The following is a 17,825-nucleotide window of genomic DNA, read 5'->3' as shown; positions in this document are numbered from 1 at the left end:
TTTTTTACTGATGTAATTGTGAAATATGTTCTTTTTGCATTCATAATTAGGGGGTGGAACAGATGGTGAAGGCTTAGTTTAAAATAATCTGTCATTAAAATAACCTAGCCTACTGGTAATTCTTCTCTCTAACTGGAGTTAAGTCATAGGAAAAGAGTTTGGGGTGATTTTTCCCCCTTCTGTACTGGAATGTCAAAGAAAGAACTACTAATTTCAGAGTGCTTATATACTCAAAACTTGTCCCTATAGGAGCACCATGGTAAGATGTCACTCTGTGAAATTTGGCTGCAGAGGAATATGCACAAAAAGGAAAGCAGAGGCAAAACTACTTTGACAAATATAAATCCATTTAGCACAATGCATTAAACATTAGTACACCTTCCATCATGAACCTGTGGTTAGTTCCATACCCTGCAAGGAAATAACCTCATCATTTGACAAGTACTGTTAGAAGCATTCAGCTTTTGGGGTTAAGAAACTATGCCTTACACTTTATATGTTACACTGATGTCAGGGGATATAAATTATAATTACAGGCATTATTATTCAGAGATGCTGTAACTCTTGATTTCTGTATCCAAGCCTCACTTCTTGCATGTGTACCTCATAGACTTACTGGGATGTGACAAAGGAAATCTCCGATCAGCCCTGTCTGGATGGCTAAGAACTGTTTTCAGTAATAAGAAAACTGCCTTGATAAATCAGATACTTGCATGTCTTTAAAATGTCTGTTTTACTGTTTCTTCTAAGATTTTGTTCTCCATCTGCTTTGAGGAAAGCAGATAGATTTCAGCATGGCTTTATAATAAATCTTCTTGAGGAGGGACTAGCATTAACATTTGTGTAGGTTCTTTTTCATCTTAATCCAACCTTAGTTAATAATCAGAAAATTCTACATAGTGAGTAAGAAGATGTAATTAACCCTTTGACCCCAGAATCTTAATTGGCGCCTGTTGAAAACAGTGGGCAGTTTAAAAAAAATTAAAAAGTAGCCTGCAGTGATTGAACAGCGCAGTATATAATAGCTTTCTTGATTCAAAATTTTTTTTTAAATTTCCACAGAACTTTCAGATTAATCACACTTGGTTTCTAAGACTAACTGACTGCATGTTTTCTTCCTCCTCCCACCTTTTTAAATTGATAACACCCAATTTAAACCAACAATGATGCTACCCTTCAAACTTTTCTAAGTGGCAACATACAGCTAACTATAGACAGAGGCAATGCTGAATCAGAAGGTAGTGGCTATGTGAAAAGTGACCTTGGCAGTCTACTTTATACCTGACTTCATATCCCATTTTTTATTTGAAAGGTAATCAAATCTGAGATATGAACATTGATCTTAGACTATAGGTATAATCGACCAAAATGATAACCATAAAAGTGAAAAATGTGGTGAATTAACCGTATTTTTGGGGTGTATGTGTGTCTGTGTTTTGCTTCTGTGATGACTAATAACTAATTTAACTAGTTGTTTTTTCCCCCTACCAAATTGGCTGTTATTTTTAATTGAATTGACTGGATGTCTTTGTGTCATGTAGACATAGACTCATTTTAATCTCACCAGGAAATTGGAACATGTGTTGAAGCCTCTGTTTTTGCCAAATAAAACTGGCCAGTTCTTAGATCGCCACTGCTTAATAGCATCAGATGTTTAGCCTCCAGATATTCTTTTACCCTGCTATGGTGCCCAAACCTCTTCAAATATTTTAGTAAGTACATGAAATCTGAACCTCATGTTAAAACTCACAATCCCTTTTAGTGAGGAAGTAAAGGATATGCGTAGATAGCAAATGACACATCTATTCAGAAATAGCACTGGGTGCTTTGAAGGACATAAAATAATCCATTCTATTCTAAATATCAGGAGGTATCCCAGACCATAGTAGAAATCTGTGGAATCTGAATCTGTAAATAATCTAAGTCCATAAACTGGACTCCTCAAGAAAATAATTTCCATCCTTAGTAGTCATTATGGTATTTGTGATATAAGGAAAAGGGAGCACTGAGCATGGAGGTAGAACTGGATTTCATAAAAACTGATTGAGTGGTTGTTAGGTGCCAGCTAGATACATAAGGCATCGCCTCACTGTTGAGAAATTCAGTGATTCAGAAATTCTCTAGTTGAGAGCTGAATAAGCCAACCAGAAGCATACAGTGCCATAAATGTTTTAATAATTTTATGGGAGTGAAGAAGATTTAATCCTGCCTCTGCCACCAACTGGCCATCTGAGCTTGTCCAGCCACTTAGCCTCTCTGTGCCTCAGTTTCCTCCCCTGTAAAATGAAGGTTTAGAACTATAGGAGATTATCCCCACACCAGCTTCATCAGTCCATCCTTCTGCATCCAGCCAGGCTTCCGACTGTCCCTTGTGTCCTTAGAAGTTCTCCTGTGATCTCTGTTTGTGTTGTTGCTCTAATTGACAATGACATTAAAATTTGAGAAGATGACTCACACAGTTCTCTGTGATTGTGTACCAAGCCATGGCTATCAGGTCAAAAGGAAAACCTAACAAGCCCTTTTATAAGCTCCAAGGGAATAGTCACAAAGGGGAGGGTCCTAATTCTCATGAGTCATCCTCAGGAGACATCTCGTTTGAGGTAAAGATATGTTGAAATTAGATCCTTCCCAAACTTGTAGGAAGGAAATATCTCTCCCTTTGCACTGGTTCAAAGTGAGGTTCTGCTATACTACATCCTGCGCTTGAAAGGCTCTATCAGAAAAGGGTCCAGAGGGTTTGCAGTTTTGTGAAAGGTAAGGACCCCAGTTCTCTTAGACAGTACAGTATTTTATTCCCAAAAGCTGGTTCTGGGGAAATGTTTCGAAGCAAAGGTGGCCAGGTAACCTCCTATGGAAATACCTTAAGTAATCTCTTGCCATCCTACTTCCGCTCTGTCTTGTACCCACAATGGGAGGATTCTATCGTTTGAACACAAATTGTTCAAAAACAAGGGATGATGTTTAAGATGTCACAGGCTGCCTCTTAGGGTAAATATTTTAATTTCAGAAATGTTGTGAATATTCGCCTTTTCATTAATTCACACATATCAATTAGAGAATCTTTATTTTTATTAGAAGGTAATATAGTTAGTTATTAAGTCCCACTGCCAAAGTTCAACTCTAAACTCCAAACTAGGAATAGGCTTGTTGCCTAACTTCACTAATCCTCAATTTCCCTGTATATAAAAAGTGGATAATAATACAATAACTTCATATAGTACTTGTGAAAATTAAAAGAGACAATATGTGCAAACTGCTTAGCACAGAATGCTTAATAAATGTAAGCTGGCATTATTGTATTATTGTAGCTAAAAGCTCATCTATCATGTAATTTGCTCTTTAGTGGAACAATATAATGTGACTTTTGAATTGTTTTCAGAACCCAAGAAATCAGAGGAGGGGGTTGGGTGTCATCCACAGTTTCTGACCAGTGGGGCAGTGAAAACATGTCAGGAAACAGGAAAATCCACTTTTTTTTTTTTTTTTTGAGACAGAGTCTTGCTCTGTTGTCCAGTCTAGAGTACAGTGGCATGATCTTGGCTCACTGCAACCTCCTCCTCCCAGGTTCAAGTGATTCTTGTACCTCATCCTCCCAAGTAGCTGGGATTACAGGTGTGCCACCACACCCAGCTACTTTTGTATTTTTAGTAGAGATGGGGTTTCCACCATGTTGGCCAGGCTGGTCTTGAATTCCTGGTCTCAAGTGATGTGCCCACCTCAGCTTCCCAAAGTGCTAGAATTACAGGCATAAGCCACTGTATCTGGCAGAAAATCCAAATTTTATATATACATACAGACAAATATATGTGTGTGTGTATCTGTATGCATGCATATATATATACACATACATATATAAGAATATATATAATATATAGTCTCCCCAAAATTCAGTATTTTAGGAGACTGAAATTATTGCTAGGATTTGAGAAGGCACATATTTCTAACTAATTTACACACTTCTTCCACCGTTCTATATTTTTACAAATTTTGTCATTAATTTAGTGTTTTCGCATACCTTGTTCCTAGCATGGGTTTCCTGTATTTGCAAATTCACGGCCTTTTTTTTTAACACCACTCACATTTAAAAACTTTTTCTTGTACAAGCAGCACTTGTGCAATCTACCTTGTTAAAAATAAATATAAAGCAAAACAAAAGATGTGAGGATGACAGAGGGTGTAGGATGCACTGGATTGCAAGAATTTGAAACAAATTTAACCTCAGTTTGAATGCTGTATTGCAGGTGGAGTTCATGATGATTTACACCATTCATCAAACTGAAAATGCAACCCTCCATTGGGAAAGTAGACTGAGGTTTTAGGAGTTACAGATGATGTGTAGCATCCTTTTTCTTTCTTTATTCTTTCTTTCTTTCTTTCTTCTTTTGTTCCATTTCAGGAGTTGTGATAGAAACTAGAACTGTCGCTATAAAACTTTAATAGAGAGTTTTGCAAAACAGGATTACAGTTTGTCAGATTGCAGCCCATAAACATTATCCCTTAATGTATTGACATTTCCTATTGTTCTAACATAGTGAGCACTAGGAGTAAAGAAGGCATCATTCCTTATTAATTAGCAAATTGTTGATGTTCAGAGTAGTGCAAGTAGTGATTTTACTTGCTCTTGATATAGGAAGCCTTTTTTTCTTTCATTTCATTACGATCTTTATTCCTGTTCAACTATTTAATGGAGAATCTTGCTGATTTAATCTCAGTAACCACTGAATCCAAAAAAAAATAAAGGCAACATCTCATAAAATCAGCATGACCTTATTTTGTACATGAATGTAATGTATCTTGATCAAAATGACAGAGACATAAGTCCCTAAAGTAAAAGAAAGCTTTCAGTCTTAATTCAGACATTTAATTTATTCATGTATAATGCAATACTAAAAGATCTTAGGACTTTCATTAAACACGGAGAAAAAAATGATCTTAAATTCAGCGTGGCTGGGCGCGGTGGCTCACGCCTATAATCCCAGCACTTTTGGGAGGCCGAGGCGGGGGCGGATCACCTGAGGTCAGGAGTTCAATACCAGCCTGGCCAACATGGTGAAACCCTGTCTCTACTAAAAATACAAAAATTAGCTGGGCATGGTGGCACGTGCCTGTAGTCCCAGCTACTCGGGAGGCTAAGGCAGGTGAATTGTTTGAACCCAGGAGGTAGAGGTTGCAGTGAGCTGAGATCATGCCACTGCACTCCAGCCTGGTAGACAAAGCAAGACTCTGTCTTAAAAAAAAAAAAAAAAAAAAAAAAAAATCAATGTATTGCTTTCTCAGTGGCCTTACTAATTAAATCTGCATCCTTTATATTTATTAATCTATTTATTTTTTTTTCCTGCAGTCCCTGGATGGCTTTGTATTTGCACTAAATCAAGAAGGAAAATTTTTGTACATTTCCGAAACAGTCTCCATCTACCTAGGCCTCTCACAAGTAAGTAAAACAATTTTAGATTCTTGGCAGCGATTATGAAGCCTTCTTCAGCCTCATGTTTTTCCTTCTTCAAGGAATATTCTGTTTAGCATGAATTATCAAATTTATTATTTAATGGCTTTACCTGACTGTTCTCTCAAAGTCAGTGAGAAACCTGTGTGTCAGTGTTGAACATTCAGAATAAACTTGTGCTCAAAAACTTTAGTTCCCCTCCCCACCCCCCAAGGATCATTATTAATTTATTGAGAACAAATGAAGTTTCTTCCCTTGGTTGTTTTGAACTTTGAAACCTCTGTGCCCGGTAGGAGAGGGACACACTAATAGTGCTTCCCTTGTGTCCTATTACTGGATGTTTATGGAGTACCCTGCATTATCCTGGGAGCTGACACAATGGCAGGAGTCATTTGGAGTCAAGAAATACTGAAAGAGACCATTAAAATGTGTTGCAGGGAGGGTTCCAGCAAGGATATATTTTGCTGCCTTTGCAAATGCTTCCAAATGCTGAAAGATGATTTCATAAAATAAGATAGCTTTTCATTATTTGCCATTTAATTACTCACATGTGTTTTTTGGAGAGTAAAAGAAAAGAAAATGGAGGCTGACGGGCCAGGGACAAAAACCCTGGATGTTACTTCTCGAAATTCCCCTGGAACACAAAAATTTAAGTTCCAGTGAATTCCAAGACATGGGCTGCATCTAGTGAATGCCAAAATATCCTGAAGCAAGGTTTGCAATTCAGCTAATTATCCAGATGTTTTCTGCATAAAAAGGCTGAACATCTGGGTATTTGCGCCCATACAGGTGATTGGCTGAGTTTGACCCCTTTCATCTGGTGATTTGGCATGAGGAAAACACTGCCTCGGTGGGGGGGATTTTGTGTGTGTGTGTGATGATCTGCCAAGTTGGATAATCTACCGCTCATTCAGTTGCCCCTTGAAGCTAGAGATAGAGATAAGATTTGTCTCTCTCCTTTAAAACAGGACCCACCCCAGACTCCTTGCTTCTGAAAGTTGGCACAGCTCTAAGGAGGCATCCAGCAAGTCTGGACCCTTTTGGCTATTAGTGAGTTTGCCGGGTAATAGCTAAATCAAGAAAGACATTGGAAAATAATAGAGAGAGATATTTGGCATGTGAGGAGGCTTGGGGAAGGAGGAGAACCACTGCCAAATTTGATTATTTACTGTTCAGAATCCAAACAAGGGTCTGTTCTGTTAATGCTTTTTGAGGAACACGCAAGCTCTCAGCTATAGTGTATAGAGTAATTCTATTTTATGTGGACTTTAGCAAACCAAATGATAGAAACCGAGCTTTTGTTAACTCAGTATTAGTATTCTTGTATCTTGTTGAAAGATCTGGTTTTGTAATAGCCTTTAATAGACTTTAAGCCTTGTCTTAATCTGTCTGGGACCTAGTATTGAGAATCTTCAATTCTGAAATTGGCGAGCCACCATGTTGCGATGTTGTTATTACCATATAGAACTGGAAACACCACTGTTTGTTGTTCTGCAATGCACATATTCATGTTTCATGCAGGGTATCCAGCAAAGTTTAATAAGCCAGTAAAGAAGAAGGATGAATAATTAGTTTAAGCAGGTAAATGCTAATTAGGGAACTCCTGAAAAGCATCCATTATATACTAGCTCAAAACACATTTTACAGCCCTGGTTAGTGGTGTAATCCAAATTCTGTCAAGGCAACTGCATTTTCTGTAATTGAGATGTGTATGTTTGCTTTGCATAACAGATGGCTCTGTATGCTTAGACTGATAGCTAGGAAAATAATAATTGCATTATTCTGGCCAAAAGAATATTAGCTCTTGGGTTTTGGCCATTTCAGTCAGTCCTCCTGCCAGCACAGCATATGCACATATATGGATTGGATTTTCAAGGAAATTGATGCATCTGGAATAGTGCGGCCATCTGAAATATCATCTGTTCAAGAAAAATTTGGCTTTAACCCTATGCTGGTTTCTCCTTAAAAGTATTTTATTTAGCTGCTTTTCTACTGTATCATCACGTAAAATCTGAGACAAATAATGGATGTTTCTGTGAAATAAAGCAGCTATGTAGACATGGTCCAGTATCTGGCAATTTCTGTGCAGTCAGTCCCAGATTTTATATATAATGGGCTTTAAAGCACATACCAGTAGTCAGCATCTTGACTTATCCAGGGGTGGACCCTGGCCAAAATGTGCCATTGCCTTCTCCTGTGGTGGATGTGTTCAGCGTTGGCAGAAACTGTCAAATATGCAGGTAGAGGCTATGAGATAGGAGACATGGGCCTTCATTTGGCAGCACTACACAACTGCATTGATGAGGGGTCAATCAGTAGAAAGTGGTTTATTTTTGCATATACCAATTTATGTATTTAGTGTTCAAAACTGAAGCTTAAGAATAGTTCTACATTAATATAAAAATAATCTGATAAGAACATGATATATTTTTAAATGCCCAAAGCATGAGAGAAAAAAAAAATCTATGCTAAAACTCTGGAAAAGAGTTTTCTACCCAGTTAAGTTTCTGAGTCCTAATAGAGAAATCGAAGTCCCCAAGACACAACTCTTTCCAAGTTTCTTCAATGCCCTTTTTCAGCTGTAGGGGTTGTGGGGTAATATACAAAGTAAATATACTCTAAGTCAATTAAGCATTTGTTCTTTTATGAGCACACACACAGACCACAGACACACACACACACCCTTAATCAAATGCAAACCAAATGCTCTGCTTGTGTTCTACAACTTTGGCTAAGTGGTTATTCCATCAAATTCTAGACAGTGATAAGCAATCTATAAAGTTATGGTCCCTCCTTTCCTTTCCAAATAGTTTTGTTAAAGACAGTGTGTAACTCTGTCATCAAAGACTTGTCCAGTGAAATTGTTGAGGAGGACTGTGAGCGTGTCAGTTTGTTGCAGAGCATAGCTATGTCTGTATTTCTAACTCTCAAGATATCCCTTCCTCAGTTTTATTTTCTTTCAATGTGTACATAAATGTGGTGGCTTTAAAACAGCTTATGCTCAGGAAAGAATTAGAATTCTTTTTTAGCTCACAATAAAACAAGATAGGGAACCTTCTACTGAGCTCTGTTGTGTAGCGTGAGGATAGAGACAGCCAGAGCGGATTTTCTCTTTGACACTCCCTTGGGTGGGACAGCTCTTGGTGTCCAGGGCATGTGCTTGCCGGGTATTCTCTTTAAAGTATTCTCATCTTGTTGTAATTATGGGAATTAGTGAATGATGGTGATTTCTGAACCTCCTCAATAGTCCTCTTGACTTTGCCAGATACACACACACACACACACACACACACACACACACACACACACAGAGAGAGAGAGAGAGAGAGAGAGAGAGAGAGAGAGATGTATATATTTAACCTAACAACATCCAAGAAGTGGTTTCCGGTTATAGAAGTATCCACTGTTGACTTGCTTTCCTGTGTAAAAATGATTCCCAGTTACTCACCAAGAGGCCTTATCTTAAAAGAAGATTCCCACATACTGATGCTGAGTTTGGCTTGCATAGAGACTAAATAACTTCTTATACCTGGTGATGGCATTCAGAGCTGCTCACAACAGCTCTGCTTTCTAGCTATGATGGAACAGGCAGACGTGAAAATGAATTAAGAAAACAGAATGGGTTCCCTAACCCTGAAAATGTAGCAATGATATATAGCCAGCATTTATGAAATATCTTCCAAAATGTAAGGGGCTTAATCGCCAAAGAATCCAAAAGAGACTTTACATGATAAATAAAAAATATTTCTAGTTGATATAGGATTTAAAGCTTAGAGAAATATTTATTTGTTGGCTTATACTCTCCTCTTTCCACAAAGGATTTGAAATAGCTTACATAAACACATATGATAAAAATAATGTCAAAATAGAACTAGGGAATAAGGAAAAGGAGATAAGCAAAAGTAGGTAAACTATTACCACATAGTAGGAAAACACAAAAAAGGGGCTCATAAAAAGACCATTTAGTACAAACGGTCTTTATTAAAGCTTCAGATTTAACCATGAGCTTCATGGTAACCAAAGCAAAAAGGGAAATCCAGTCAACCATCAAAAATGAAAAACCATTGTTTCTTAAGGAAAGCAAAGTTTTTCTGGGACTGAAATCTGAAAATCTCACGTACAATTTTGGTAGAGCTAACCTGTAGATTATGACATCAGTTTGCTTCCACTGGAGTCCATATTCACAGCAAGGCTGTCGTGATCCACACAGCAAACACAAAGACCCAAATTACAAATCTCATAACAGGCAGAAGCCCGTTCCCCGCCAGCCATAGCTGTGCGGAAGACCATTTGGAGAGCGAAATTCTGTTCCCGCATCCAGGCCTCACAATAGCATTGGCTAGTTTGTTGGTTTACATGGTTTCAAATCGGCTTTCCTTCACCCACACTCACATCCTGCATTTTCTTCTAAATCCTCATGGGAAATTCACATTATCATTGCCAGAGGCAGAGGACATGAGAGACTCAGTTAACCAGAGAATACAATTGGACTCACATCCTCTGAAAACATTTTTTCTGGAAAGTGAGGTGAGACAAGATAATTCTGATGCACACCTATCCCAGCAAAGTGCTTACAGGTTAATGTAGAGTCCTGTTTACAACAAAATGAGATCTAGAGCAAGCCAGGATATGTACACATTTGTATGGGGCGATATCATTAGAAAATACCCTACGTGCCAGCTAAAGCCTCTCTTGAAATGTGTTCTAATCACCCCCCACTGCCTCCAGTCCCCTCGTGCACATAATGAGTCACTTCCCTTTTTTCTCACCTAGTCCTCACCCTTATATAAGGTATTTCCTGGCTATTGTAAGCCAGCCAGAAGGTAGCTGCAGACAAGGTTACAAATTGACTTGATTCAAGGCAGCTTGCTGAAAAGGGCAGGGTGGCTGCAGATTATAATAAGAGTTAATAGAGGTGAAGGTGAAAGGGGGTTAGTGGTTGTTTTAAATTTGGTATTTTTTTTAAGCCATGCAGATATATTTGCCATAAACTCCTTTCCTTATCCTGTTGTTCATCTCCATATTTTAGATTTCTCTGCATTTGTTATATAGAATGGCAAATAAAATTACAGCTACAGCACACAAGTACAAGGTCAAATAAATGACAGAGCTCAGTCTATTTGTGAAGCTATTCTGAAAGGGAACCATGGTGCCAAATGTGGTTTATTTGAATAATAAAGAAGAATTAGATTCCCCTGATAACTTGGCCGAGGGCCAATAAATCACTGGAGGTTAAAGATGCTTTGCAACTGCCATGTCTTTCTTTTGCTTTTCCAAAGTGCAAGCCTCACTCTTCCATTCTGTGTTTTTCAATGCAAATCAAGTTGAGGTTAGTATGTAGCTAACACTCTTACTTCCCTGCTTGTAAAAGATATGTATATATTTCTTTAGTGGGGTTAAAAAAAGAGAAGACATTAGCTTTCCTTACAAGTTATTCTCTTGTTTGGCATCATCACATCCTACAGAGCTGGAATATAAAGACAAAAAAGGGATTATTTCAACACAGCAGAGGGATTGCAATGATGGAGCCAAGTGTTAGCATTTTTGCAGTGGGTGTTCTAAATGTATTCAATGCTAGGGTAACTGGAGTTCTTTTAATAAATGAATGCAAATACTGCTTTATGGCCCCCCTTTTCAAAATATTTCAAGTACACATACCTTAATTTTTTAAAAAGAAGAAAAATACATAAATTTCTGCAGCGGTGGCCGCCCCCCACCCACCCCAACTAGCAAGTCTACATTTTTCTCCTGTACACTAATCATAAAAAGTTCATCACTTCTGGGTGTAACAAAGAAAAATGCCCTTTTGAAGGTGGAAGCTCTGAGGGTTTGGAGACTATTGAGAAAATATAAGTATCAAAATAATTCAGAAACAGTACAAGGCACAGTGGCACATTATCAATTTACAACATTTAAATTGATAAATGCTTGGTGGTGAAGGCCTACAAGGGCACTTTGAAAAGCAAATAGCGACCTGGTGAAGAAATTGATTTTTCCCCCCCGAAAATGACTGCATGATGCATCATTTGACTGCATGCTGTCCGAGTGCTTGACAGAGATAATCTCAGCAATCCCACGGGTGACCTTATCGTTCTCACCAGGGCAACTTTGTCTACGTTCTGACTTTGTGCATGTCAAGGTTCCTCCCTGCAGGATCCTTGGGGGAAAAAGTTCCTCTGTTCGATCCAGATATTGAACCGCTCGTTCTTCCCCCTTTTCCTTCCACCCCACCCTTCCAAATAGGCAAACATGCCTCTTTATTTCATCCATAATTATGAATGAGCCAGGCAGAAGAATACAGCTCTGTGCTCTGTATCTTTGTTGAAGCTCCTAATACCTTTTAGTTCATAGTTCTTAGGTGATCATCTATATTTGCAGGGATCTTTTTACCAGAAAGAGTAGAAAAAATCCCTAATGTTCTTATAATGCATTGCTACCTTGAGCAGAATGGAAAAAGATAACCAGTTTCTTTCTTCTCTGTACTTGCAGGATGGTTTTTTTTCCTCTCTCCCCTGTCATCTTTACATAGAACCCTTCTGAAACTGTCTTAAGTCATACATGTCAGTATCTAATAATATTATTCTCTTACAATCCAATGATTTAAGGTATGTCTCTTATAACCTTAAAATTATGTAACAATGACATAAGGCCCAGATAGCACGGCTTTGAATCCCAATGGCAGCCTCTTTGCAGAGATTTGATAGAATCCACAGGGCTTCTTCAGGACCGTTGGTGTTTGGAAAGTATTTTTCTTCCACAGGGGAATCAACAATTTTTTTATGCCTAGAATTTTCTATTGATATGTATGAATGTGTGTATGTGTGTGTCTGTTGATCACTAATCTTCCTGCCACACAGCTTGTCGTTGATAATTACAATTCTTGATTAGCCACTTCTTGAAAGCAGCAACACCCTGCCTGGTTTGGCACCCTGAAGCCCCAGTCCCCACTGCCTCTGACACCCTCAGTTCACCATATTCAACCCCTTTTACCTCCTTCTTTCATCCACAACATTAATTCTGAGTGAACAAGACGTGCTTCCTTGCTTTTGACAAGATTTGCTGCAGTCTCATGCGACAAAAACCCAACACTCATTCCAGATTCAGAAAGTAGGATTTATAACAGCATTTTAATTTAATGTTGGATGTCGAACATATAAAGAGATCACAGTAGTACTAGAGCTGAAAATTGATGCCTTTTTTATTAGTGTCCTCTCAGAAGTGGGTGAGACGCTGTTTGTGCAATGGAGCACAGAGCAGCACAGTCAGATGAATGAGGATATGCTATCTGCAAGGAATCATATTTCAAGCCACTGTCGGCCTCTATTGATGTGCTCAGAGTTGAAAGGTTATGCTAGTAAATGCCATCCAAATTTCCAGCATTAGAAATCGGTAGAATAATCTGCTGGCTGTCACTTTATACTCAGCCTAAATGCACTGCATAGGGATGTTTTACTTATTTTAACTCCAAATTAATTGCTTATTACAGGTGCGTTTCTTTCTCTCCTCATGCTCTCATCAGTGCCCAAATGGGACTGATTTTTAACAGGTCTTCAGAGTAGACCACTATCTGTGAAAAAAAATGAAAGAAATGTGCGTCATCGTACGTGAGAATCATGTTATTCTTATTTATTCCTTTGAACATATTTTTTCCAGACAGTGAGGCTAAAACACAGGAAGTTTGTGCACAGGGAGCTTTTCTTGTTAGACTGAATCATAGAATCTCAGGATAATTCAAGATAAGCTTACCATTTTCAAATGTATGAATTGAAGACCTACATTGCTTCTTAATTTCTGGACTTAAAGTGAGCAAGAAAAAAAAAGGAAGATGGAGTATTCTTCATTTTATAGTTGAGGAGATCTCAAGTCAGAAAAAAATACTTCGTAAGGAGCTGGTTAATTTTATTTGTGTGGATCAAATAGCATTTTCAGATTCATTTTGAAGTAGAGCACTGAGCAAAAAGTAAGATTAAGAAAATTTAGTCATCATTCCAAGTCCGTAATTTATTCATTTTTAAATAATGAAACGGTGTTTTTCTGAATTAACCCATGTATTATTCATGCAGGCATTGGCAATGTAATGTCCCTGGTTTTCTGGAAAGCAATATACATTTCTTTGCCTGACAAGCAGTATTTTCTATATGGTATTAATTTAATGGCTTATTTTATTATGCAAAGTTAGAAAGTAAAGATAATTTCTGTCCATAATGTGGCGCTTATATAGGCAATATATGCAGAATAATACCTCTACACTTAAGCTGGCTATCCTTCCTCAGTTAGCTTGGACCCTATAAGAATGATGAGTGAATGCAAACTGCTCATATGAAGAATAAGAAATAGCTTGACCTTCTGGAAAGGAGGTCATAAAATCATTAAATTCATGTGAAATCCAAATTTCATTTCTACACACACACATTCAATCTATATTGGGTTTTAGCTCTTACATAAGAAGATATGGTTTTCATGACAGAAGTAACATGGCAACAATTTCAGTGATAATTTCAGTAGGACTATCATAAGGAAATTGACTTTAGATTTTTGTATAAGTTCTAGAACTAGGCTGGTAACCTGAAAATTGATGTCAGTTTTAGACAACAAATGCCCTATGGCTTTTTATCTTTCATCCTCACTCCCTTCTTTGGAATGACAGTCCAAAGATGTAATCTCTTTTTCTTAAAATCATCATTGTGAAAGAGACTGATAGCAGTTGAATTATTTAAAGTATCTTTTGATGCATTTTTGTGTAAATATGTGTTTATTCACATGCCTATATATGTTTATAAATGCATACAATTGGTTTCTTTCTGATATGGTTTTCATGCCTACTGCATTTTTATCTACAGATATAAATAATTTCCAAAATGATTCACTAAAGCAGCACACCAGGTTTTCCTTTGGGTGTCTCTTCCTCCTTTCAGGCTCCTACAGCTGCAAATTTACCACATTCAATAATAAGACAAAAACTTTCTCTGATCTGTTCATTTTTAATGTGCTGGCAGATTAAATCTATTACTTTCAATAACTATGCAAACTTTTTGAGAGCAAGAGAATGTATGCAGAAAGAAGTTTTCCCTGGGAAGGAAAAAATATGGCCTGGATTGGATGTTTTCAGGGCAGTTCAAGGCCCTTGGTAGAGGTAACACAGATACCTGTGGGCCATGTGTGGGTTTTGGTGAACCTAGGAAGTACGTCAGTAATATGCATTTGGGTATCAGGTAAATAATTACAGACGCTGTTTAGATTTTCTTCTAGGTTTTGGAGAAGCAAACTTTATATTAAGAAAGCCCTTCCAGCCGGGCGCGGTGGCTCAAGCCTGTAATCCCAGCACTTTGGGAGGCCGAGACGGGCGGATCACAAGGTCAGGAGATCGAGACCATCCTGGCTAACATGGTGAAACCCCGTCTCTACTAAAAATACAAAAAAACTAGCCGGGCGAGGTGGCGGGCGCCTGTAGTCCCAGATACTCGGGAGGCTGAGGCAGGAGAATGGCGTGAACCCGGGAGGCGGAGCTTGCAGTGAACTGAGATCCGGCCACTGCACTCCAGCCTGGGCGACAGAGCGAGACTCCGTCTCAAAAAAAAAAAAAAAAAAAAAAAAAAGAAAGCCCTTCCCTCTTGGCCTTCTCTCGCCAGTAGAAACATTGTTTTAGGACCCCAGGTAATCCTGTTGAGCACTGCTTTGCCATGGAAACAATAGAAAATTGGTTCTTCACTAGGAACGCACTGAGGCTTTAAGGAACATGCAGATAGGAGATGGTTTCATGAACCTCTGAGTTTTATTCTATAGCTCTGACCTTCAGGTATTTGTTCCTACTCTGCTTTCTTCGATAATTCTTTCTGGTTAAAGTCCCTACTTGTGAAACTTGGTATGTATTAGGAACTTAAAAAACATTTGTACTAAATGTTCTTGTCCTTATAAATAGGGGAGATGCAGAAATACTTCCAGAAAATGTGAATGATAATGCTAGCTCTATCTATGGTAAAGATCTGGCTCTTCACCATAAAATGTACAGGCTTGCCTCGCTTTAAGAAACGTTACGGCTAAAAACCTGCCAGATGACTAAGTAAGAGATTATTTGTATTACAATACAGATGGGGTATTTGTGTTCCTTTAAGTGGTGAGTTCCTTTTTTGGGCTTTAAATGCCTATACAGAGATTGTTATCTAATCTACAAAATCAAAAGGGAATGAAGGAAAGAGAGAGAGGCACAAAAATTAAAGTATTCAGAGGCATTCCATTTTAAGATCAATCAGAAATGAGGATGGAAAATGAGATTCTGTTGGCAGACAACTTTTTAAGATCCCTCCTAGTAAGCACAGATCTCCTCAGCCTTGGTTGCCAAGTGCAATGGGAATGTTGCTTGCAACTTGGTCGTCTGGAAGAGGAAAACACGGTCCGACTGTTCAGTCTAGTTGTCCAGGGTCACTTCAAAGTGCTGTGCAGCAGTGGTTTTGCATGCTCGTGATGTCCTGTCTACATATCTGTGTGAATTACAAAAGTCTACACATCCCTGAGGACAGAAGATGCAAATTCAAGGAAAATAAGAGGTGAGACTAGGAACCAATTCCCTGAAATAATAATAAAAAAACCCCATAATTTTTCCGGTTCATTAATTAAAATTGACGTTGCCGGGTTTGCAAAGACCAAGAAAGGCCCGTGCCATTCCACTACATTTCAAAACCTTTTCACTTGAGCAGACAAGTAAATCATGCAATTACTGGGACTCATTCAGCTCTTTAGTAAAAACACGGGCCTGCAACCTTGGCTGTAGCATACATGGAAATTAGAAGAGTTGAACTGAAGATATTTCTAAAATGTCACAACTGCTCTGTGACACTGGATGATATGTTTATCCTTTCATTATCACTTAGAACACCTGGGGCGGTGCTCAGGAAATCAGATAGTGCCTTTTAAAATAATTATAAAAGAAGCATAGATTAGCAAGCTGAAGGGAAAACAGACAATCCTGAATCATGACGTTACTAATTTTGAGCTGTTTGGGGGCATCAGCTTCCAAGTCACAACAGTGTAATAACCGACTGCAACTGTCAGCAGTACTGAGGAGAGAGAGTGCCAAGTATGAGTATTTCTAAAAAGCAAATGTTTCCTGGAGATGAAATCCAAGCATTCATATATTCTGTTTATAAAATTAAGACACTCCGTTGGTGGTGTTTCCTATTGTCAGTTTCTGGCTGGATCCTTTTGTCTGTTAGACATGGAGTCTTTGGAAAAGCAGGAGAAAGGGCTCTGGACTGGGATCCAGGAGGCCTGGTTCTGGTCTTGCCTCTGCTGCTAGTCAGGCCAGTGACCTTGGAGCAGCCCAAATCTTCATTTTTCTTAAGTGTGAAATGAAAGGGCAATTTCTCAGATTCCTTCTTCTTTAAAATGTGTGCTCTCTGCAGTTCATCCAACGCTGGACATTTTTTCGTAAGCACTGGGGTAGGGCTGGGGGAGGGGAGCCTGGTGAAGTAGGCTATTTTATTTTTAACCTTCAAAGGAATTTAGTTGAGCAGATGCTACCCTGAACTAGTCAGAGTAGAAAAGAAATGATATGGCTTTTAAAGGGCACATCTAGCATATCTACTGGGGTAAAGTAATTCTGGCAATGCTTCAAAGGATATAACTTTTGATGGTAAAGTAGGTAGGCTATGGAATGAAATCACATATGGCAGGCTGTCAAAGTCTCCTACACTTTCAGTACATTTATATAAGTGCAAATGGAGGCTGCTTAGATGGAGTCCCTAGCAATTTCCTGCTAAGACTGCTTTCAGATTATCTGATAGTATTTGACTAAATTATCTCTGTAGAAGCTGAGGACAACTTTTATGATCAAATATTTTGAAATTAGTTTTCCTTGTTGGCAGATTATCTGAAATATGAATTGCTCTCGTTTGAGCACTTGAAATTGAAAGGCTTTTGGTAACAGCAATTATACAAAAACAAGGGTACTGAAGTGCTGTATATCATGCTGAAGGGGATATGTTTATAGGTCAGTGATGTCAATAACTGGAGTTCTCACAGATACCTCATCGTTACCCTTTTATTGTGGGCTAATGCAAAGGACAGACTGACTCTTTCACAAGGGTATTTCATTTTCTAGAATAAATACTGATTTTCTTGACCCTCGACACTTACACATAGTCAATTCATATTTATTATATTTCCCAAACCTTTCATAGGGTGGCTGAGGGTCTAAAAAGTGGAAAATACACAGAAAATATATAAAATTCTAAACAATTCGGAGGTATTATTATTCTAATGATTGACTTGTGCATTCCTGGTGCCTTCTCTGGGAGGTATTTCAATCATTCTGTGAGCCTTATCTGTTCATATTTGTAGCCTCCTAATTAACAATAGTTACAACTTTTTAAAAAAATTTAAAAGG

At 38.3% G+C, this 17,825-nt stretch overlaps 1 protein-coding gene across 21 annotated transcripts in view; it reads left to right on the top strand.

Annotated features, from left to right (window-relative positions):
* LOC105477952 (neuronal PAS domain protein 3) overlaps positions 1–17,825 on the top strand; it is an 861,371-nt gene that overhangs the window by 611,953 nt on the left and 231,593 nt on the right. For all 21 annotated transcript variants that reach the window (XM_071099313.1, XM_071099314.1, XM_071099312.1 and 18 more), the window contains one exon: positions 5,342–5,431. In XM_071099313.1, coding sequence (XP_070955414.1) covers positions 5,342–5,431 — 90 coding nt within the window. The remainder of the gene's footprint in view (positions 1–5,341; positions 5,432–17,825) is intronic.

The sequence above is a fragment of the Macaca nemestrina genome, chromosome 7 (genome assembly GCF_043159975.1).
Source record: "Macaca nemestrina isolate mMacNem1 chromosome 7, mMacNem.hap1, whole genome shotgun sequence".
NCBI lineage: Eukaryota > Metazoa > Chordata > Mammalia > Primates > Cercopithecidae > Macaca > Macaca nemestrina.
This window is presented reverse-complemented; position numbering and strand designations above follow the sequence as displayed.